The 24186-nt window shown below is 42.6% G+C and overlaps 2 protein-coding genes across 2 annotated transcripts; one reads left to right on the forward strand and one right to left on the reverse strand.

The window, feature by feature from the left end:
* Positions 1–986: 986 nt before the first annotated feature.
* On the reverse strand, positions 987–9324 carry LOC147151625 (uncharacterized). The gene has a single exon (XM_086024652.1). The coding sequence runs from the start codon at positions 9182–9184 to the stop codon at positions 1406–1408; it is 7779 nt and encodes a 2592-aa protein (XP_085880778.1). The 5' UTR covers positions 9185–9324; the 3' UTR covers positions 987–1405.
* Positions 9325–12292: 2968 nt separating this feature from the next.
* On the forward strand, positions 12293–20907 carry rmnd5b (required for meiotic nuclear division 5 homolog B). Its single transcript, XM_086024173.1, has 10 exons — positions 12293–12456; positions 15194–15402; positions 15483–15625; positions 15704–15841; positions 15940–16040; positions 17121–17287; positions 18364–18529; positions 18634–18736; positions 18823–18977; positions 19389–20907. Exons 2-10 carry the CDS (start codon positions 15264–15266, stop codon positions 19450–19452), a joined length of 1176 nt encoding a protein of 391 aa, XP_085880299.1. The 5' UTR covers positions 12293–12456; positions 15194–15263; the 3' UTR covers positions 19453–20907.
* Positions 20908–24186: the final 3279 nt, after the last annotated feature.

The raw sequence follows: 24186 nt of genomic DNA on the forward strand, positions 1-24186 counted from the left end.
AACAGTGACGGAGGCTTCCCACCACAGATTTGCTGCCTTGACAGGATTGAACAAGAATGGGCCGTCATAAGAAGTTTTATTAGGCTGTGGCATCATCTAGTGGTCGCTCAGGCACACTGACGGCGATGCAAATCCACGGCTGACGCTAAAGTGCACTTTTCAATGAACATTGGTGACTAAGCACGAACTACAAGTTCGTCGATTTACGTTAAATGTAGGATTTTAAATATACAGGTAATAAATTAAAATGTTTTGAAAAAAAATCATTTCAATGGTTCAATTCAAAAAGTGAACTCATTACATTTTGGAATAACATTATATGACCATTAAAGATATTATATACCACAGATTCACATCAGTGTGAAACACCTCTATTATAACTATTTAAAAATTATTTGGATGATTAAAGCTAATGAAAACTCAAAATGCTGAAGAAACTAGTACATTCATCGAGGAATAATCTAAATTATTGTTGATATAGAAATTAAGTAGGAACTGGCCTATGTGACAAGTATTTGCCCGTGTTTAGTGAATCTGTATGTTTTTGACTTGACCTAATCTATCCATCTATCTATCTATCTATCTATCTATCTATCTATCTATCTGTCTATCTATCTATCTATCTATCCATCTATCTATCCCCCCGTGTGAATGTGTTTTCCCCAAGTACTATGGCTTCCTGCTACATTCCCAAAACGTGCATGTTAGGTTCATTTAAGACTCTGTATTGTCCATAGCGGTGAATGGTTTTTTTTCTCTCTCTATATGTGCCCTGCAATTTGATGCCAACCAGTCCAAGTTCTAGCCCACCTCTCACCCCAAGTCAGCTAGGATAGGCTCCGGCTCACCCACAAATGAACAGTATACATTCTATAGAGAATAGCTGGATAATAAAGTACAATATTACCATGCCATTGAGATGTGGGAAAGAAGAAATGAAAAAGAGAAGCACATATGTGGCATGTTTTATTGGCATTGTTGTCATCGGCAACTCAGTCTTCCATTTGTAAAGAAATACAGTGACAAGGCAACTGAGGTTCTTTTACAACAGCATTTCAAGTTTCTTGGTACACACAATAGTTACCTGTTTAATTTTAGAACTTCGGCATGGTAAGTTCTAGTGTCTTGTATCAAAAATGACAAAGTATTTGTGGATTTGTTTAGGTATTTATAACATATCACCCCGGCCCCACATTAATATCTTAAAAAGCATTATGTTAAAAACTGTTTCTTATTCTAATATAGCAGCTCGACAGATGACAAAAGGCAGTGGATAAACAACAAACTGAATTGCTGTCTTCAACTGCAACATGAAAACTCAAATAACATTACAAGCTAACATTAGGCTCCTACTTTATACAGTGTGTATTTAAAACTTAACAGGCTCCAGCAAGGCTCCGCTATTTCAGGACCTTTTCCCCCCTGATGGGGGAAGGCTGGGTGGATGTTTATGGTAGTAGACTGGTGGGGTGGGATTGGAGCCTGTATTCATCCCTGTGGGAACATAATACATACCCTCCAGGTAGGTCTGGTCCAGTGGTGGATGGCTCGGGGCCTCTGGTTTGGATCCCTGACCGGAAAGATTCCTATAGCTGCCACTGGGCCCATTTGGGTGCATTGTTGCTGCAGATAAGGCCTCTGGATATCGAGGCGGCTGGTGTTGAGGCTGGGGATGAGCGGTGGGAGGGGGAGCGGCATAGGGCATGTACTGTGGAGCTGGGCCATACATATTGGGGTTGTGGAGAGATGTGTATGGGGCTGCTGATGGAGGATATAGGCCTGAGTGAGACATTCCTTGCTGGGGGATGAGAACTTCCACATACTGGCCAGTTTCTGGGTCAAACAACATTTTCCTCAAGGGCTGCATAGGCACCTCGATATAAAAATACTTCCCCGTTTCAGGATCCAAGAGGACTCTTCGAGGTGTCGGCCCATAGCTGCTCTCTGAGTACAAACTGGAGGTGTCACCCCCATACTCTGAGCCAAACTGCCCACACATGTATTGGGGATCCATGGGAGCGAGGCCAGGGGAGTGGCTGTGCCCAGGATCACCGTAAGGAGCACCAGGCATACTTGCTGGCTGATTCTGGGGGGATCGATGGGGAGGTAGCCGCCGGGGGTCAGTGGGCATGGGGCGGTCCAACGGCATGAGTGAGGGATGGGGAGGGCATGGGGGAGGTTGGTGAGGAGGTTGGTACATGGCAGGCGGCTGGCTTGGACAGAGAGGACTTGACTTAGGTGATGAGCTGGGCTGCAAGTGCATGGGCTGAGGATCAGCCCTGCACTGGTGGGGACGGACGACAGGCTGGGGGGCTTGGTATGGTATCACGTGACCTGGGGAGTGCGGAGGGGCTGGTGGGGTGAGGTTGTGTGGGCTGTGGTGATGATAGTGGTGATGGGGTGCAGGTGGGGGCAAAGCTGGCTGAGGAGGACAGCTAGCTGTACAGGAACAAGAAGGAGGGTATGAGGGGTTGTGATAGCGATTTGAACGCCAGTGGGTCAAATCTGGCATGAGGGGACTAAAGCTCTCTCTTTCATCGTAGCTTGGAGGATCATCCGAGGCATAAAAATGCGGGTCACCTGCCCTTTGGGTGCGTTCATTGAACAATGACCCGTGGTATTGCTGCCGTGTGTATCCTGGAGCTTGTGTTGTGGAAACCACAGCAGGTGGTTTGGGATTGTTTGAAGATGTTGTCACAGCTACTTCATCCGTGTTTGGCTCCACAACAGCAGGCTGGCTTGTATGTATGGCTCGTGTGGAAGATAGTTCAGGCACCTGTTTTGCTACAGGATCAGAATTTGGACCTTCTGCTGGGGTAATACTAGACTCAGGAGCTGATGTTGCAGTTGTAGCATGCGCAAATGTCACAGGTGCTGTCCATTGGTGCTGCTGCTGACCTTTGGAAGCATCTTTTGCTGATGATGATGATGGAGCCTGGTTTGTGACACTCGACAACGTTGCTGTTAGTTTGCTTGGTGGGGGTTTAAGGCTGGATACAGCAGAGACAGCTAGTTTTCTTGCTTGGCTAGATGTTGAGGAGGACTCACTGGGGATCTTTCTGTAGATTGTGGGCGATGACACTACTATTGTTTGAGGTCTCTCTTCATTCTGAGGTTTTACATTAGGTATAGCTGATCCAGGCGCTTCATTAGTCTTTGCTCCAAAATCAGCAGGTTTGAATTTGCAAGTTGGTTTTGGAGGTACAGCTGGCTTTTCTGAATTTTTAGCAATCGATTTAACTTCGATTGTTTGTGGCCTATTTGTAGGGCTATTTGCAGTCATCTCTTGCTTTGGTGTCTCTTTAGAAAGGGACTTCACCTCAATTGGCTGAGGTCTGAATCGTCTTATTGCAGGTGACTTTGGGGGGAAAGTTGGGTCCTGTCTTTTCACCGTTTCAAAATCTTTGTGTTCCTTGTGTTTGTTATGAGTTGAAAAGTGGTCTGGTGGATTTCCTTGTGGGCTGGTTGTTTTTAGCTTGACGTGACCTCCCTCGTCCTTGCTGATGTTTGCGGGTTTATCTGTATGATCAGACAGCAACACAGGGTTAGGCATAGTGGATGAAGCAGAGAATGTCTTCTCTCGATGTGACTCAGCTCCACCTTCTGAGGGCGTCTGCAGTGGGATCTCCAAGCAGTTCACATGTTTACGCTGGACCCCCTTCCCTTCGGTTGTATTCTGGCTATCACCCACCACTGCTCCAATGTCAGCTTGGTAGCCTTTTTCCTTTAATAACATAGAAACGGAGTGACTACTACTGCTTGGGGTGTTGCCAGCGGTTGTGATCTCAGGTGAAGATGAGGCCTGGAGAAGGGTGGGAAGCTCTTCCTGAGTAAGTGGTGCACATGTCTTTGCCTGGCTAGATCCGTCTCTTATCAACACAACAGCAGTGGACACTCCTCTTTCCTTACTGGAAAGTTTGGGGACACTTCCTAGCATGGGAGGTTTTCTGTCTGTTTTCACCAGAACAGGCTTGGCCTCACTGTCTGCCTTCAGTGATTCTGCATCCATGTTAAAATCACGTTGCAACAACTTGGTAGTTGCTCCACTAGCTGGTGGTTCCTGCATCCCCCACTCTGTGTCTGTTTTAGAGGGGTCATTGTCTTTCTCGCTGTTTGTAGACCCCAATGTTTTTCCACTATGGTTCTCTGAGTCTTTAATGCTTTGTATTTTAGTTTTGTCACCTTTCCAGCAAACTGCCTTGCATTGTATTTGCATTGTGTGTAGTTGAGATAGAGGCTTCCCTTCGCTCTGCAGAGGTGAGCGTAATTTAGACAAACTTTGATCTTTCCCGTCCTCTGTTTTTTCCTCTCTCCTCTCCACCATACACTTATTTGTCCTTTCCTCACATAATTCTGCTGTACGTCCCTCGATCTTTTCTTCCGTATCGTTTTTAATTCCATCCTTGTTTATCTCATTCAAATGTTTAATCCTTTCTTCAGCGATATCCGAGGGTGATACACGACTGGTTGCTTTGAAGGAGAGATTATATGTATTCTTTACAAGTTTCCTGACGTCTCGAACTTTGTGGATAGGGCCCTTCGCCTTATTGTCTTCATTCTTATCTTCCTCTGTTTTGATGCCCACATTGGTCTCTTGGACCTTTTCTTCGTGCTGTCTGAAATGCATATCTGGTGAAGATATGTCTCGATGGTTTTCTGCCTCAGGTGTTAGGCAGACATTGAGAGATGCTTTCTTTTTATTGTCCCCTTGAAATATAGTCTCCTCTGTTTCCTGTGTCATGTGGTAACTCTTGTCACCCTGTTGCAGTTGTTTATGGACCTTTGTGTTTTCACATGCCTGGTGTCGGCTTGTCATCCTGGCCTGTGTGCTGAAGACTCCGGTAGCAGAAGGAGCTAGCGTATTCCCGGCAGTGGCATTTGCTGAGTTGCCTCCCTCTCTTCCCTGCCATGTTTTACTGTCATCTATATGTTGTATTCCACCTCTTGACTGTGAAATATCCAATGGCACTCTAAGTTTGGATCGTATTTCAGATGCTGGTGCAGTTGTATTGCCCTCTTGAAAACCCCACTGTTGGTTGTCTGTGTGCGAAAGGTTAGAAATTTTGTTGCTGCTGCTGTTGGTGTTGAGCCTGTTGTTGGATTTCTCTCTCTTTTCTGATCTGTTGTCATCTCTTTGCTCCTCTTTCATAGCAAAAGATTCACAGGGATGATTATAGTTAGAGGACAGAGAGGAATTTAAGTTGTTACATTCCTGGGGCTCCTCAGTAGTGTTGTTTTCTCCAAAAGCGAGGTTCACTTCATCTCCATCTGGCTCATCGGATTGTTTGTCAGCACTTTGCATCTTCTTGGACAAAACACTCTTGATAAGGCAAGTGGCCATTTTTGTCTTAGAGCATGTTTCATCCAGAGAAATTGATTTTTGAAGTTTGGATTTTCTTTCATTGAGCTCAGGATCAGGGCTGTGCTCAGGAGCGTAGCCTTCTTGGTCTGCTGCTGGTGAACTGTACTGTCTCAACAATGCCTCTCTGGAATGTCTTTCAAGCGAGGGACTGTTCTCCATCGCAGGAAGTCCAGGACTGTTATTTTCACTACTGTCATCCACGCTCTCCTTTCTCTTCAACTGAATCTGTCGCTTTGGCACACCTCTTCTGACCTTCCTAGTGTCTTCTCTTTCCACAGCCACATCGATGCACTCAAAGCTTCCCATCGAATAGCAGCGGGCTGGATCAATTCCATCAGAATGGTACAGAGACTGCTGCTGTAATGAAAGGTCATCACTGTCCAGCTTTGAGGCAGAACCGCTGAAATCAGCATAGGTCGGCCAGGCACCACTGATCCCTGCTGGGCTCTCCTGAGTAGAGGGCTGAGAGATGTTGGTAGATGATCGGTGACTGGAGTTGTAGATATCAAGGTAATCTACCTCGGGGCTGGACAGGCTACGAAAAGCCACATCTGTGAGCCACTTCACCTCATTGTCTGCTTCATCCAACTCACTTCCCATGCTAGAGCTCGAACTCCGGCCAGGTCTGTTTGTGACCGATCGAGGACTGAACTTGTTCTGTGGTGCAGGATTCCGAAGTCGCCTGGTCACACCACCACTCCTGTCTCGCTGAGAAACAAGTTTAAGTCGACTTTGCTGTTCCTGTGGCTGTCTGGTGGCAAGCAAACTCTCTGAATAGGAATGCAGTGTTGGCAGTCCCTGACAGATCCCTGTGCTTGTGGGGGCTGTATTGCGACTTGCAGGCTCTTTTCTATTCTTGGCATTGAATGACAGCTCAACCTGTTCCCCTCTGTAACTGGCATCCCTTTGCCACTCCTCCCCCGTTTCAATCTCCCGCCCCTCCCTGTGTGTTTCTCTCTGCATCCCCCTTTCCCATTGCCTTTCTCTCTTCTCCTCCAGCTCAACTTTCCTCTCCACTTCCAATTGCTTCCCAAGTCTGACACTGTGGGTCTGACTATTATTATCAGCAGGGACAATATCGGGGCTTTCCCTATTTGACACAGTCTTCTTCAAATAACCACTCTGTGAGGATGCTGCAAAGTCAGGCGGGCCTCTGTTCTGCCAGTGTCGGCGTGGTTTCTCAGGTTCTATAATATGTACAGGGGTAAATCTCGTTAATGGGGGGGAGGGAGTTTTCCTCCTATTTATATGGTGGGCCATGTTCTGTGCAAACCTTGCTCTTTCACCAAGTTTTTGTCTTGAATGTTCAGATGTCAAATTGGACTTAAATGATTTATGTGTGTGTTGATTCAGTCGTTTTTCTTCTCTCTGCAGAGATTTAGCCTTGTTAGAAATATGCTGAACTCCTCCCTTATCAATAAACACAAAATTGGGAGAAAATGACTTATTTTTAAAATTAGGACTATTAAAATTATTCATATGCCCAGTGCCTTGAGTTTCCCCAGACAAGCTCACCAAATCAGCAATAGGTATATCCTTTGGTGTAAGTCTGTCCATTGGGTGTTGTTGAATCGATGCTTGGTCAAACTTTTCTTCGGTTAAGCAAGGTGAATTAGATACCAGCGACTGAATTGGCACAATTGGGGAAGGGCTTTTTGTTTCAGATGTTTTATCTTCTTTGTCTAATTCAAATTCAGGTTGAATTATCTGTGTTTCCAACTCTATATGTTGGTTGGGAAAGGAGGAGGTAACTCCCTCAGATGTCTCCAAGGGAGGGGTAGGCTGTAAATAGTGGGTGTTGTATTCAGAGCAGAGGATTAATGGTGAAAGTTGATTAGATCTGTTCACTGGAGAGGGTGTAGCAGGTGATGGATCTCTACTTCTGAGCTCAGGTGAAGAATTTAGGCTCTGGTATCTTAGCTCAGGTGAGGGAGTGCAGCACATTGACTGAGGTGAAGATGTGTGCGACCTGGACTGAGATACTTCAGCTTGTACCTGACAGCCCGTTAAGCCTGATCCAGGAGAAGAGTCTCGTGGTGTACTCGTTCTACTAGGGGATGGGCTCCCTCTCACAGGTGATGAACATGCATGTGTGATATCAGACTCAGGAGTTGGGAGACAAGAGGGCTTGGGAGGAGGGGGAGTGTTCCCCTCCTCAGGTAGAACATCAGAATAAGATATCCCAGTGATGTGAGGAGAGGAAGTAAGAATCCTTGATGGGGCACACGCTAAAAGAGGAGACTCTGATATTGTTTGCTCTTCGGGGACGCAGTCTCTTCTTTTGACCTCAGGTGAGGATGCTATGATCCTGATCTCAGGTGAAGGAGCTGTGTGTGTGCTCTCGATGGAAGAGCAGGTGCTCCTGACGCCAGGTGATGGAGATAAACTATAATTGATCACAGGTAAACAGGCCTTGGTGATTATTTCGGACGATGGTGAATTCGGTCTTGAGTGTCCAGGTGAAGAAGTTCTTGACCCACTTTTGTGTAGTGCTGAAAGTGCACCATGCAGGTCAGGAGATAGAGAGGTGTGCTTTAATTCAGGCACAACACCACTATCCACAGGATATGGGCTGAATGATAGAACAGGGGAGGAGGGTGTGTAGTTTGTGGAAGCTGTTGAGTTAATGCTGTCAATTTCAGTGCTTTTAAGGACGCTTTCTGTTGAGTTGAGATATTCAGTCAATTCAGAGCTAAAGGGAGTGTTTTGTATTTCGAGATCTGGTGTGGAGTCTCTGCTCATAAAATCAGGCAGGGAGACACTTCTGCTTAGCTCATTTAAAGGAGATGATGCTTGAGTGTCAGGTAAGGAGGAACTATAATTCCGTTCAGAAGAGAGCAGTGTTTCTTCTGACTGTGACTCTGTGTATCGAGATGAAGGCAAATGAGATGAAACATCAGCTCTTGTTACTACATTTGAAGACTGAGAAGAAAAATCAGTAGGTGTGGGGTCAGGCGATGGACTGGTGTTTTTGTTAAGGAGTGTGCTCCTTGGCTCAGGTTCTGTTTCTTTAAACAGAGACTGGGTGTTGACTGATTCTGAGGAGGATGAGATAGTGCAGTTCATGGGCTCACAGGAAGGACTTGGAGTTAGAGATTGACTTGACAAGCTGGACACGCTGTTATTTCTTGTTCTTTTTAACACAGGAGTGACTCTCACTTGTTCACTTCCTTGATGAAGTAATGAGGGTGAACATCTTGTCTCAGCAGAGGAATAGCACAAAACTGAGACTGTTTCCTGTGAACAGAGGCTAGAGGAGCTGTTGTGTCCAGGAGAAGGGGTCTTCTCCCTAAAGTCAGTATTGTCAAATTCAGGTAAAGGGCTGGCTGCGTTCAGCTGAGGCACGGGTGATTTATTTTTCAGCTCAAAACTTGAGCTACTAGCTTTAGAAAGGTCTGAGGTCACTATTATTTGCTCAGGTTGCTCAGGCTCAGTGGTCTCACCCTGCAGTGCAGGGCTGTAAATTCTCTCTGACACGTCGTCTCCCTCAATGGAATCCGGTGCTGTGTGGTACGAGCCAGAGGAGTCATTCAAATCATCCACCAGGGGTGATGTGACCGTTGTTCTCTCCACCTCGGTCTGGGAATGGACAAAAGGTCCTACGGCCGGACTGTTGGAGGCCGAGGCTAACTCACAATCATCCCCAAATATGTCACACAGGCAAGTGGTCTCAGAGATGGCACCGCGTTGACTTGGAGAACTTATGATGTCAAATATTTCAACGTGGTTAGGGGTGCCGTCCCGATGGTACAAGGAAAATGGCGTGCGTGGTGCACTGCGCAGCAATGAATAGCTGTCCTCTTGAAGAGTCCAGCTGTCCATCACTGGTCCACAAGCACCGAAGTCTCAACGTGGCCGTCCAGTCTGGCTTCTAGTGTGCTTTTGGCTCTCGTCCTGAACTGGAAATGAGACAAGAATGGTGTGTAAGACCAATCACTTTTTATTTCCACAGACATTTAGCAAGAAGAGATAGAATTTTGCTCATAGTGAATATTATTGTTTTGATTGGTGGGCTTTTGAAAAAAATATGAACAATGTAATAATACTGTAATCATAGTGCACTAATCAACCAACATTTAATCATCAAATTGTCTTAAAATAACATTACCGTAAATTGAGATAGAGGATTACGGCAACAGTAACATTAAGACAAAGTAAACCAATTAAAAATACACAATAACATAATATATATCACTACCAATTGACATATATTTATGTCTTCCAGACATTCAATCCCAGGTAAGTGTGATTGAATCCCCATGTGATCTGAAATATAAAGAGGGGCTGAGAATGGCTGGTAGTGAGTGAGTTTTAATTTTGTTGAAGTTGTTCGAAAAGATTTGTTTTACGAATGAGTGTTATTTTTTTCTAATCGCACACAAGAAGGCGAGTTACTAAATTAAAACATCACTGCAATGTAACAACAAAATAGTTGATACTCTACCTTTGGAAAGAAAGATAGGTCTTTTCCTCTGTACAGCAATGTCTGCCAGTGATCCAGGGAAGTGTCTCTTAACTCCACGGCACTTGTCAAGTCTCAGAGTTCAACAAGTGAGGACGAGCAGCTCTGTAGAGCCCAAATGTGACTGAGCTTCACTGCTTCAGATCAATGCAGTGGCATGGATCAGGCTTCAATATAAAAAAGCAATGGTGGCATCTCTCGCCAGCACGTTGCATCCTCCAGTGCTCCCGTCTTCATTTCTGCCCCTCCCTTTTGAGTTGGCCTTGGTCAAAGTGCCTTCTGAGTCTACCCTGGCTCCTCATTTTTCTTCTCCAAGCTGAGCTGTGCGGGTGGGCATTGGTTTTCTTGTGAACGCTGGGCCGGGTGGGTTTATAGTTAGCAGCAGGTGCTGATCCAGCCATGACGGATGAGTGAGACTGGAATCTGACACTTAGGGCCAGCTCAGTCACAGGGCCCGTCTATATATAGAACCGTACTATCGGAGACTGATAGCCATTTCTTTAGTTGCTTGCTCGGGTAGGATGGGAAAGGAAATACTATAATACAAAGTGCATTGTATGGACTACATACTTCACTAAAATGTTTTGAGCTTTGCCTTAAAGTTGACCTTGTAGCTTAAATATTAATATGTGTGTGTACACACTCAAGATCTAGGTGGGGGGAGGACAGGTCAAAGGTGGCTGCAAGACCATCCGACTTTGACAAGTCAAACACACACACTAAAAACAGTTGGGTTGTTTCATTAAACCAATTTTTGGATTGTTTGTGTTGGGTCAAAATTCTGGGTTATTTCTTATGAATTAACACAATTGTTGGTTCAAATTAACTATATATTGGGTTATATGCCAGTGATGTTTTATGTTGGGTCAAAAATCAACCTTTCAGGCCCATACACAGGTGCCAGGTGTACACTTTAATTAAGTATGACTGCCGGCCATGACAGTCACCAACATACTGTTCATATGTCTACACACGCAGCAGCATCATGGTCAAGTCAACGACACTTTTGACATTTGGATTTCTTCATTTATCACACTGTTTTGTTAAGTACTTCACACATTGTAATCTTTTGAAAACGAGTTGCCTTGTAACTGAGCGTATGTGTTGTGTTGGACAGCACGAGTGCTGGAATCGTAAAAAAAAAAAAAGGCATTGTACTTTATGAAACCATGACTGAGGACCGCACAACAAACAACAAACAATGACCTCCCTGCCATGTTAACCTACAGATATCACCGAGTAGGCCTAGATGAAATTTGGCCGCGTGACCACGTCACACGCATGAGGGCCGATTAGTGGGCTGTACTAAACCACTTCCACTTCCGCCCTTGCTTAATTGAGCCCCTTTTTTCAATCGTGTCGCCCCTAAAAATGGGCGTCCGGCCGTGCCGGAGGGTCCGACTGTGACGGAGTGCCCACCATCCCCTACTGTTATTGTTGCTGAAATTATGTCAACATGAAGAGTGATGTGGCTCAAGATAAATACACCTTTTTTAAACTTTCACTTGTTAATACATTTTTGGGAAAGGGGCAGTATCCTTAGCATGTATTTATGTTGGCAGAAGACCTGTGATAGACCACATGAGGTTGCATGGATGTTTCACTAAACCTGTCTCTCTCCTAAAGCCACAAGAGATAAGCTGTAAATCTCAATCATTTGGTCATTCAACACATGCTAATGGAAAATGTTTGACTGCAGCCAAAGCCCAAATTGCTCACTCAGTCAATATTAACTCATTTGTGCGATGATTTCACTCAGCAGTGGGAGGTGCACTAGTAAGATATTTAGTCTACTCTGCCCCCGTCCAGTCAAGAGGTTGCAACAAGCGTGCACATTTCGAGAGTGATGACGGACACTGTTAAGACAACAGCTTTAGATCAGTTTCTACCATCAATTCTAAATATACTCATGAGGAACTAGAATTTAAAGGCATCAAATCTCCTCAAAGAAATCTTGGGAGGGAATTCACATTACAGAGGAGTGTCATACAGCAAAACTCAAGCACTAAAGGGAATTGGTTAGAATTAAATGCAGCACGCCTTAGAAGGAGATATATTATGCAAATTTCTTTTTTTACAGTTTCACAGTTGTCAGGTGTCTTAATAAATGGTCTCTGACATTCTTCGGTCAAATTACCCAATACAATTCATAAAAGTGATTCAAGTTACTACAAAAAGGGGCTTGGTAACAAAAATTGCTCTCCATGTTATTATTTCTACATATGCCATTTAGAAATATTGACTCAAAAGATTTGCTTCCGCAGGCCACATAAAACGAAGTGTCTGGCCTGATCTGGCCCCTGGGCCTTGAGTTTGACACCTGTGATGTAGAAGGAAGAATATCTATAACATGTTTTCATAATAAGCATTGTATGTATTTGTAGCAAAATATTAACAGTCTTTTCAATACTTTCCAAAGGACAGGAATGACCAACAACTACGTGACAAATACAAACGACTTGTCGGAAGGTGATCGCAGCCGCAGTTGTTAGTGTTGAAAAGTGCCCGCAGTTGCAGGCTTTTACTGTGAAGTGATCACGTAAAGTCATGATGCGACACAGGAACATCCGCATTCGGACTAACAACTGCAGGCGAGTGGCTAAGGCTAATGTTTGCTAACTAATCCAGATCGGTAAGTGGGGTTCGTTTAAAACGTGTCCTAATAACTAATCGTGGTTGTTATTGAAGTTAAGTGCTGGGGAAACGAGTAACGAACAATATCGGCTACGTCGTCATTCCTCCCGAGACAATTTAGGCCTTGTCATGTCACTTAGCACCTGGCTAACAAATTAGCTGCTAGCAGTTATTAGCTTCGATACGGTTTGTTTACGGGTTGTCAATTTTTAAATATACGACGTTCCGATGTGCAGTTTTCAACAGTGAAAGATATGTATATTCAGAGGACGGCGTGTCCCGTCACACTTGGTGTATAAAATAACGACATGAAAATATAGCTTACGTTAACGTCGGCTAGCATTGTGTAACAAAAAAAAAAACTGGGTTTAGCCTACACGCACAGTCGCACACAAACAATAAGTCACATCGGGATCTCGTCCTTATAGCAAACGAGTGGTGGTCGTTTTAAGACTCACCAGTTTCCAAGTGTTGCAATTTCACACATTGCCAGACGATTAAACGAGATTTCTCTCCGTTTTCCGTTAGTAAACACAAGGCCACAAACCTCTAGACCTAACACCGATCGGGCCTGACCGTAGACTGCAGAAGAGTTCATGCGAACACCAGTAGTTTAAATTGCCATGTTCTCTCTCGCCGTGTTTACTACTTACATGTATATTTTGCTGCTATTAAAAGGTATCTGTTAATTCCTGGACTAGCTACTGTGCTGTGGAGAAGGCTATGTGACTATCAAACAATGTCAACATTTGATGCAAGTTTAACTTGGAACTATACACCAAAACTCCAAGATACAATTTTGAAATCGTTAAAGTCTGTTAATCAAACACATTTAACTGAGTTTAACTCATTCACTGCCAGACATTTTCAGACCCTCTTCTACCCTAACATTTGAAAAAAATATATAAATAAGGTTCTGGGATAGAATGACTGAACTGTGAAAAGACAAATAAATATATCATTGGCAGTGAATGATTTAAAATTCAGTATAACAAGTAATGAATGTATTTATGTATGTGAAGGTGTAAATGTAATCTGAGGGTAAAACAACATAATGAATGTTAAACTCATTTTTATTATATATTCTTTCCAGTATCAAATGTTTTGGGGGTTTTGATGGAAAAGTCATACAAACCTAAATGTGTGTACATTCCTACTAGGGCTGAATGATTTTGAAAAATAATTTCACGATTTTCAAGATATGTGCCCTCCCCCACACCCCTTAAATATGGCAATGACGATTTATTGTCAGATTTTTTTAAAAAAGGTCCTCCCATGTATTTTTGAACAAACACAAGTAATGAATTCATTATAAAATCAATATAAAAATATTTAGGTTAGGGCTATATCTAATGATTTTTCAATAATTTATTAATCTGTCAATTTTTGTCGATTTATTGATGTATCGGGTAAAAAACCCAACAGTTTTTGATTCCCAAATTATTAAAAAATCCCTTTATTAAAAAGAAGATGTTATTTCAAAATGACAGTAGGAATGCACAAACAAATTGATTATGATTCAGTTAGTGGTTAGTCGATTCAGTTACGGGTTGGTCCGTAACATGTCATAAAATTGGCAAAAGTGTTATTTTCCAAAGTAAAATCTGATGTGCAAAAATATTTTATTTTGATTCAATACGAAGATAGTCAGTCTGCTTTCATGGAGGAATACAGAATTCTGAGAATATCCATCCATCCATTATTGATACCGATTATCCTCACAAGGGTCGCGGGGCGTGCTGGAGCCTATCCCAGCTGTCTTCGGGCAGTACGCGGGGGACACCCTGAATTGGTCGCCAGCCAATCGCAGGGCACACAAAGACAAACATCCGCACTCACAATCACACCTAGGGGCAATTTAGAGAGTCCAATCAACTTACATGCATGTTTTTTTGGAATGTGGGAGGAAACCGGAGTACCCAGAGAAAACCCATACAGGCACGGGGAGAACATGCAAACTCCATACAGGGAGGCCGGGCCGGGATCGAACCCACGACCTCTAAACTGTGAGGCAGACGTGCAAATCAGTCGACCACCGTGCTGCCTTCTGAGAATATTTGCTGTTGAAAGACTGAAATTCCAAGGATCTGTAGAATTGTAAACTAAACAAGGTTCCAAAATGATTACCGGTACTCAATTCTCAAATAAATAAAATACTTGTAAAAAATAAAGCGTACCGACTGCAATCAAGCATCCCCCTCTCCCCGCAAATAGGACCCCATTGCAATTTGAAAATTGTGTTCCACGACATTGCAATGTCAATTTGAATTTGATTTTTTTTATGTTGTTCAGCCCCAATTTTTATTACTTTAAGTCGTCACATATCCAACTTACTTAGTACAGTTTAATGACTGATTGGACTGTTGAATATTTTTGTGGTTGTGCACATGATCGTTCCCGTTAAATTAAATCAGAGGATGATACTATCAGACAAGAGAGACCAACTTCCTGGTATAAGAGAAAACAATGGTAGTCAGCCAGAGCACATAGTTCATTTTTAGTGAAGGAAGCCATTTTCAATTTTTTGCAGCTTTTTATGCAGTTCATCCAAGGTGTTATTTGCATTTAGAATCACTTGATGAACAAATGCTGACCCTTGTACCATAGGTTCCACTTTTGATGGATGGAGGGCGACTTGAGCATGTATTGACATAGCTGGAATTAGAAAATGTATGCCTACAATGTAACGTAAAGGTGAAATGGATGTCAGCTGATATTCACCATTTTCTTCCTAGGTGGTGTTTTGGGAGCGTGAGTGTGTGTGTGTATGTGTGTGTGTGTATGTGTGTGTGTCGCGTGTGAACCATGGAACAGTGTGCGTGTGTAGAACGGGAGCTGGAGAAAGTGCTCCATCGCTTCGTCATGTACGGCCACCAGTCTGAGGAGAGGCTGGACGAGCTCCTGCGCAGCGTCTGTGAGATACGAGGACAGCTGGTTGCATTTGGTACGGGAAAAAAAGAGCTTCCGTTAAATCTTTTTTGGTCTTTTCCTCTCTAATTGATGTTGACTTTTTATCTTTTGCAGGAGTCCAAGACGGAGATCTATCGGTGCTGTCTCAGACCATGGCTCAGTGCTGTAAGAATATCAAAGAGACTGTCCAGATGCTAGCCTCTCGACATAAGGACATTCACGGAAGCGTGTCGAAAGTGGGCAAAGCCATCGACAGGGTAAAAAAAAAAAAACAGCGATCGGTTGTACGCTCGGGGAAAACGCGGGTACCTGACGTGTACTATCGGTCTTTCCAGAATTTCGATGCCGAGATCAGTGCTGTGGTGGCAGAGACTGTGTGGGACACTCCGGAGAGACAAAAACACCTGAGTGAAACCATAGTGGAGCACCTGTATAGACAAGGCATGCTCAGTGTAGCAGAAGATCTTTGTCAGGTAAAGAATCAAATCTCCATCAATGCTTATTTTTGCATGGTGACGTGTTTTTAAAATTTTTTTATGAGCTGCCGTTTCACAAGCGCGTTGTTTTCTAGGAGTCGGGTGTAGTTATAGATATGAGCATGAAGCAGCCTTTCCTGGAGCTCAACAGGATCCTTGAAGCGCTGAGGATGCAGAACCTGCGGCCGGCACTGGAGTATGTTGGCTTTAATTTGACGACACATTCATCATCTGCTCCCATTTTGGAGCCACCTGAGCTTTCTATTGATTATTTCGACACAATGTAAGCGATGCAACTGAACGCCGCTCGACAATTCCCGTGTGCCTCACTCACGGTGTGCAGGGCAGACCACTAAAAGGAATTGGTCAGTGAAGGCCCGCATGACGTTATAGAGGAAATCAACCCAAACACGTTTTTTTTTCAAGAATGTGTTCCCAGCAGGCCCACTAGTTGAAACACGGCATTCTGATTAATAGTGCGTTTGTGGAATAAGAGTTAATCCACCCGTTTTTAGCCATCACAGGGGGCGGCCATTTTGTCACTTCTGTAGACTGAAAATGACTTCACAACTGCTCATGGCTCAGCTTCAGAAAACTATTCAGCAGTGATTGGTCGTTACCTGGCTAAAAACAGGGGGATTAACTCTTATTCCACAAGCGTAATATTTATCAGAATGCCTTGTTTCAACTAGTGGGCTTGGTTTGCATAGAACATATTCTAAAAATATATGTTTATGTTGATTTCCTTTTTAAAGCGGAAGTCAACCCAAACATATTTTTTTCAAGAATATTCCATTTGTGGAATATAAGTTGTAAACAGCAAAATTGACTCATTTTTAGCCATCACTGGGGGGCGACCATTTTGTCTTCTGTCGACTGAAAATGACATCACAACTGCTCACAACGACCAATCACGGCTAGGATTCAGAAAATAGGTCAGACATGATTGGTCGTTGTAAGCAGTTGTGATGTCATTTTCAGTCGACAGAAGACAAAATGGCCGCCCCCGGAGATCTTCCCAAATCTTCCCCCAAAGTAACACAAAAGTCACGAGACTTCAGCAAATTTTGTGAGGGAACTTGTTAGCAAGCTTCAAAAGAACGAACTTCTTTGACTGTTTCTATGACACCACCATAGAAGTGTAGCAGCATTGGCAAAAAGGAAAATTGTGATGACATCATAGGAAACCAGTATTGGATTGACGAGCGCAATGCACCCTGCAAAGTTAGTTACGTGCATTGTTGACCTCGCTAACTTTTATTTTGCTTTATTTTAGGTGGGCAGTGACAAATCGCCAACGTCTGCTGGACCTCAACAGCAGTTTAGAGTTTAAATTGCACCGCTTGTACTTCATCAGCCTGCTCAGCGGCGGCATTAGCAACCAGATGGAGGCGCTACAATATGCTAGGCACTTCCAGCCCTTTGCCTCGCAGCACCAAAGAGGTAAGGAGGCCAATGAAAGCTGGTGAGTTTTTGACACGATAATAAATCATTTTAAAACTGTGTTAACTTCAAGGAACGATTAATTAAAAATTTCAGCTAATTTGCGAAGAGATTCTACTGACCCTGGGAAAGCTCTGCACTTTTTGTGAAATTTTAACATTTCTGTCATTTTGAAATTTTGGAGGACTTTCTCTATTGTAGAAAACTGTATGAAGCTATTGTTTATGTTTTTTATTCGATAAATAAATAAAAATGTAAACAATAGCTCCATGAAGACATGCCGATGACCCTTGGAGCTCCTTTTTTGTTAGAATTATACAACAAAGATATATTTAGGCAGTCATTTCTAATAGTAATAAAGAAAATAACTAAATCTGAAAAATTGTTCAATAAACATGCTAAAAGACGTTTCAACAAAGTTAAGAATTTAATTTTTATTTATTATTTTTTAGATTTTTACGGCAATATTTTCCTTTTTGCTGAAAATTTGTATCTGCTCCAAATATCAGTTATTGGCCTCCTTTCACACTAATAATCGGTATCGGCCCTGAAAAAAAACACAGCGGTCTATCTCGAGTATTTAGTTAGATGTTACTGTATGGCCGTACTTTAGAAAGGTCATTTGCCCCTACTTGTATTATTTTTTGTGTAACTTGAATCATCTATCGCGTAAATACTTGCTATTAAGCAGAAGTCTGAAGTCATTTAAAAAAAAAAAAAAATGTTACTGTTTATTTGCTGACTGTAATTCATGTGGTGAAGGAGAGCCACAGTCACCGTTGCAATGATGAAACACAATGAGCACTCACAGGCAGACATTCTAATATGTTAACGATGTTTAATTAGTTCAACCTTTCTTAAAGCATTATTGGCGGGCATTATTGTAAAACTATGAAAAATGTTTTTTAACAGGGGTTTTTCTTTTGCGGCTTTGCACTTGTAGTGGTTGGGTCTGGAACGTATCCCCCTGTGGTGAACGGGGGTTATTACAGTGGAAATAGCAAATAGAAAAACACTCAAATACTAACGTTTTAAATGAGTTATGTTTCAGCGCTCTCCTGTGTGTTGTTGTGCAGATATTCAGATCCTGATGGGTAGCCTGGTGTACCTGCGTCACGGCATTGAGAACTCTCCCTACCGTAGTTTGTTGGAAACCAATCAGTGGGCGGAGATCTGTAATATCTTCACCAGAGACGCCTGCGCTTTACTGGGCCTCTCTGTCGAGTCCCCTCTTAGTGTTAGGTGAGACCTCTGCTCCGTTTGATTGGAACTACCTAAAACTTTTTGGAGATCCTCATGTAATTGTTTTATACGCGTGGACGTGACGTGATGCTTTACTCCCCCAGCTTCGCCTCAGGCTGCATGGCTTTGCCTGTGCTGATGAACATCAAGCAGGTGATCGAGCAGAGGCAATGCAGCGGCGTCTGGACGCACAAAGACGAGCTGCCCGTGAGTTTTGTTCGCCTTCCCAATGTCTCCTTTCCTTTTTTTTTTTTTTTCATTCTTCTGCTCATGTTATCCCGCCTCTGCCACAGATTGAAATTGACCTCGGCAAGAAGTGCTGGTACCACTCGGTGTTCGCCTGCCCCATCCTCCGACAGCAAACCTCAGAGAGCAACCCGCCCATGAAGCTCATCTGTGGTCACGTCATTTCCAGAGATGCTCTCAACAAACTGACCAATGCTGGGAAGTAAGTCAGCACTTTATTTATTGTATTTTGTGTGGCACAGGTTTTGTACAGGATCAAACACATTTGGATCTTGTGAATACTAAACTACTGTATATGCCTGAATTAAAAAAAAAAAAAAAATCCATGTTTTAGTCTAGGTCCAAATTAGTCAAAATATTTTGTGAAAAACATTAAAACTCTCATTGTTAATTATATTGCTATATATATAATGTTTTTTTTATGTACCTTTTCTAACTAGATTTCGTACTTACCTGTAGCTAGGCGTTAAATTGTGAACCCTGTAATCACTAAAGGTTGTAGGACAAAAATAGAGACCTACAGTACCTTTTCCTTTAGAAAAACTGGCTTCTCTTAATGGGGTTGTCTAGTTTGTCTTTCTCACATGCTTACGGCGCGTTTGTGTCTTGTCAGGTTGAAATGCCCGTACTGCCCCATGGAGCAGAATCCCTCACACGCCAAGCAGATCTACTTTTGATAGCGCACACTCCTCCTGCGTGGGAAAGAGGATGAAGTTCCCTGGAGCGGCTTGCATTTCCAGGACCATTTGCCGCGGCCCGCCTCCTCTGTCCCTGGCCCACGACCCGTTGTTGTTAGCATTAAGGTTTGATCCCGATGCTCATGGGACACCTTCGGCCCACCCTGGAGAACGCACGGTCCCGCTGCGACCTGCGGTGGAACGAGGAATTCTTGAGGATGTCCTCACAAAGAAGCGCCACTGACTGAGACTCATTCATTCAAACTTGATTGCAACTGAAATATGATTATTATTATTATTTATAGTGTTTGTTCTTTGGGCTTTTTTGAAGTGGCTTCTGAAAAAAAAAAAAAGACTGCTTCTGATTCTTAGTTTTTTTTTGTTTTTTTTTAATGGCAAAGCTTCTGTCACGAGAACACCATTTAGAGCAAATGTGCAGTAGAACTCAAGTGAGACTGTTGCCTAAAGCACTACTTTGATCAGATCCACTTATCGACGATGGAACATCCCCCCTCCCACCTCCCCATGTGGCAAACTGCACCAGCAAGAATCTCCCCCTGGTAGATTTGTCTTGTTCCATGTGTGTATTTAACAAACACAACACCAAGGAAATATACGCTACTGTGAAAATGTGCTCTCCTTCCGTTCTCCATCGCAACAGCCCAGTGTAAAATAGCCAAGCAAACATGCGTAATAGACAACTAGTGCAGCACGACTAACAGCTCGCCAACGCGCCGCCGAGCCTAATGCTGGCGCGCCATGTGACTTGGAGGTGTGAAGTGGTGCGACGGTTGCCGTGTGGTCTGCCCGGAGGCTCGTGATTCAGCTTAACTCATCGTGGGTGGGAACGTCCGCTGGATTGTCGCGGCCGCCGTTTAATATATTCCTAATATATATTCATTTTCTGCATAGGTTTGGTTTTCTTTTAAGGCGGAATTGCGATTGAAGCATCAATTAAAAACAAACTTATATTTCCTCAGGGCTCATGCTCACAGCACACAGGTAGTGTTAAAGAAATGATCCGAAAAACAATATACAGATCTTTGGGGCAGTCTTATACTGCTCAATGGCACCTTGATGCATGTTCCCAGTGTTTTCCTGGAATTAGTGATGTCACCTCACATCAGTGAGGCTCATTAGATCTGCAAGCACTGCACCAGCATAGCTCGCACACATGAAACATCTATATATATATATATTCAGTGTTACGTACATAATACTTATCTGGATTTTATTTAAAATGGAGCAAAGCAGATTTTTATTTTCTTTGTGTGTGCGCGTTTGAGATTCACAGGATTTCTTTTGGTTGAGAATCGTTCATCGCTTCAAGGCAGACTCTTACGTCTTGTCTGTGCATTTCCTGCTTTCCTGTATGTGATGCGAGTTTATTGTAAATATTTAACCTGACATGTTTCATATACTGGCATCAGAAATAAAACTTTATACTCCGGGCAAGTTGGCAAGGGTTATAATTACTGTGACACCACAGAAGCCCACTCCTCCCCCTTCAAGATGAGACAACATGTAAATCCTTGGAGGCCTTAGAATGTTTGAGAAAGGATAATGTATAAGGTCTCAAGCCACTGATAACACTTTTTACAAATTTTTAAGAAAATCAGAAATGCAAGTAAACTTGTCTGGATTTTTTTTTTCACTGATTCTGAATCTTCCCAATAGCATATCAGCTTTTCATAATACAGTATACCGTATGTAATATAGTAATATTTCTGAAAGGTTAGGTTAAGCAAAAATGCGATCGCCACCATGACATTTAAGATTTTTTATTTTGGTTATTAAATATGAGAAATTCCTTTATTGTTGTGGAACATTCATATTCTCTTATTCCATTTTCTTCCATGGTTAATTGTATTAATACATTCTAATCTAACTCTACAGCCTTGTTCCATAACATACGTATTTATGATTACATTTTATGATGAAATTATTGTGACTTGACAGCCTAGTTCCAAAATGTCTTTTCATTATTAAATATTGTTTAATAAGTTACTGTGGAACTTAAAGGCCTTCTTCCATTACCAATTCAAGATTCTCATTTCTGTTATTACATTTATTATTTAAGAACTTTGAGGAACTCAACTACGTTGTTCCTTAAAATGACTTTTATTTTTTATTCTTAAAATAATTATAGAACTCGACAGACTTGTTCCGTAAAGTTTCTTTTTTTTCCCCCTTGCGCTCTTCGTTTACAGTTAGCATAAGCTTTTTGAACGGTAAGAATAAGCAGGTGACTGAATATCAAGATAATGGATGGATGTTTGTGGGCCCAGACACTAGGTGACACTGTTTCTGTGTTTATTTGAAGTCATTACAGGGGATTGTCGGTTTACGACAGAGTTCCCTCCCTACGTTGGCGACGTAACTCCTAATTTGTACGTACATTGGAACGTACACATTCAACCAAATTGAAAAATATTAAGTACAGCGGGAGGGTAGTACTAGTCTTAGTCATTTTGGGGGCCAAAGTCAAAGCAAGTCATGGGACACCATGTCAACTGCAAAGATTTTCAGTATTAATGTTAATCATCGATGAAAAAGTGTGAATTTGAAAACTTTTCCATGAGCTGATTTAAAGTCACTAAAACCCTTATTGAGGATTATTTAATATTGAATAATCTCGATGATTTTACTGTCATTTATTATGAAATAAACGTTTACATAGTTTAAAATTTAGACCCTTTTAAAAAAGGTAAGTCAACGCCCCAAATTTTTTTTTCAAGAATATATTCGATGCAAGCCCAATAGTTGAAACAGGGTATTCTGATAAATATTACGATTGTTGAATAAGTGTTAATCCACTCGTTTTTAGCCATCTCCGGGGGCGGCCATTTTGTCTTCTGTCGACTGAAAATGACATCACAACTGCTGACAACAACCAATCACGGCTCAGATTCAGAAAATAGGTCAGCCATGATTGGTCGTTGTGAGCAGTTATGTCATTTCAGTCGACAGAAGACAAAATGGCCGCCCCCGGAGATGGCTAAAAACGAGTGCCTTTGGCTGCTTAACTTATATTTCACACATGCAAAATTAATCAGAATGCCGTGTTTCAACAAGTGGGCCTGCTGGGAACATCCATCCATCAATCCATTATCGATACCGCATGTCCTCACAAGGGTCGCGGGCGCACTGGAGCCTATCCCAGCTGTCATCGGGCAGCAGGCAGGGGACCCCAAACTGGTTGCCAGCCAATCGCAGGGCACACAGAGACAAACAAACATCCACACTCACAATCACAATTTAGAGTGTCCAATCAACTTACCATGTATGTTTTTGGAATGTGGGAGCAAACCGGAGTACCCGGAGAAAACCCACGCAGGCACAGGGAAAACATGCAAACTCCACACTGTGAAAAACGACAAAACCTTTGGTTAGTACTGATAAAAACTGTTTTATTCCCCTGCACTCTACATGGATAGCTCCACGTACATAATTTTTTTCACAATGCGATAAGTGTTGTTTTTTTTATTCTTGAATAAGCTAGGCTGACCCATGCGCAGTAAGATGAAATAGTCCATTGCATTAGAAAGTACAAAGGACTCGAAAAGCGTATTGTGTTAAGCGCAAGATTTTAAGACTAAGACAATATTTGCTTTAAATCTAAGCAAACTTGATCAATTTTGATTAGATATGAGATGGGCAATTGCCTGTTTGCCAAATGTTAAGTCCACCCCTGTACAGCGGTAACCTCGAAATGTCATGTCGTATGTACCGTCGTAAAATGAGGGCACCCTCTAGCCTTAACTATTAATCAGTCAAGTAAGTTACATAATTGAATTAAAATGACTTGATCATTCTCGACATTAAATATTTGCTACATTTTGAAACCATTGCAGTCCATCGGATGAGCAGCATTGAGCGTTGCAGGCCTCCTACAGAGCAAAGAATGTCCTCTCCTCCCATCCTACTACAGCAGTTCACCTCTCCTGAGCGCCGCAGTTATATCAAGCCCAGTTTACGTAATCTTTTTAAATGTCGATGTAGGGAACTGGTGAGTCAGCTTCTGCTATTCACATTACATCCTGCATCATTCTTCTACATAATGCCATGTTTGAGTCCACATGAAACAATACCCACTGTATCGCTCTTTTTTTTTTTTTGAAGCAAGCAGGGATCCATCTCAGCGGCGGCCCGTCACTGTGAAGGCAGGAGAGGCCGAGATAAGAATCCAAGGCTAAACCTCTAAAAGCCACATTAGTTCCAAAAACCTCTGCTGTTCTCTTGTACATTTCACAATAAAGCACTTGACTTTATTGGCACGCTTTGTGCTACTTTTTAAGTCCTCTGAGGGAGCGGCAGACGTCTGGACCCTCGGGTGCAGTCCAAGCATTTTGATTTCTGCTCGCTTCGGTCCAGACTGCTGTAATCAGAAAAGCCTCCTAACTTTTAGGGATTTTTTTTTTACACCAAAATTCAGCTTTATTCAGCCTAAGATGTTCAGATTAAACTCCGGAAAACAGATGAGAGTCACAGTATGTGGAAAGGTCAAATGACAGCTGGCTTTTGAATGCTTTTATGTGTAAAACAATACATTAACCTGCATCATGCATTGGATTTTTGTTAAGAAGACTAGTACAACAAATCATATTAAAGCAGGGTACCGTCATTGCATTAAAAAAAATACAGAAATATCAATGGTGTGCTTTAGGGCTGAACAAATTCAAATTCGCATCACAAAGTAGTAGAATGCAATTCTCAAATTGCACAGGCTGCAAT

This window comes from Filicampus tigris, chromosome 2 (genome assembly GCF_054856515.1).
Source record: "Filicampus tigris isolate MCC_2025a chromosome 2, RoL_Ftig_1.0, whole genome shotgun sequence".
In the NCBI taxonomy this organism is placed as follows: Eukaryota; Metazoa; Chordata; class Actinopteri; order Syngnathiformes; family Syngnathidae; genus Filicampus; species Filicampus tigris.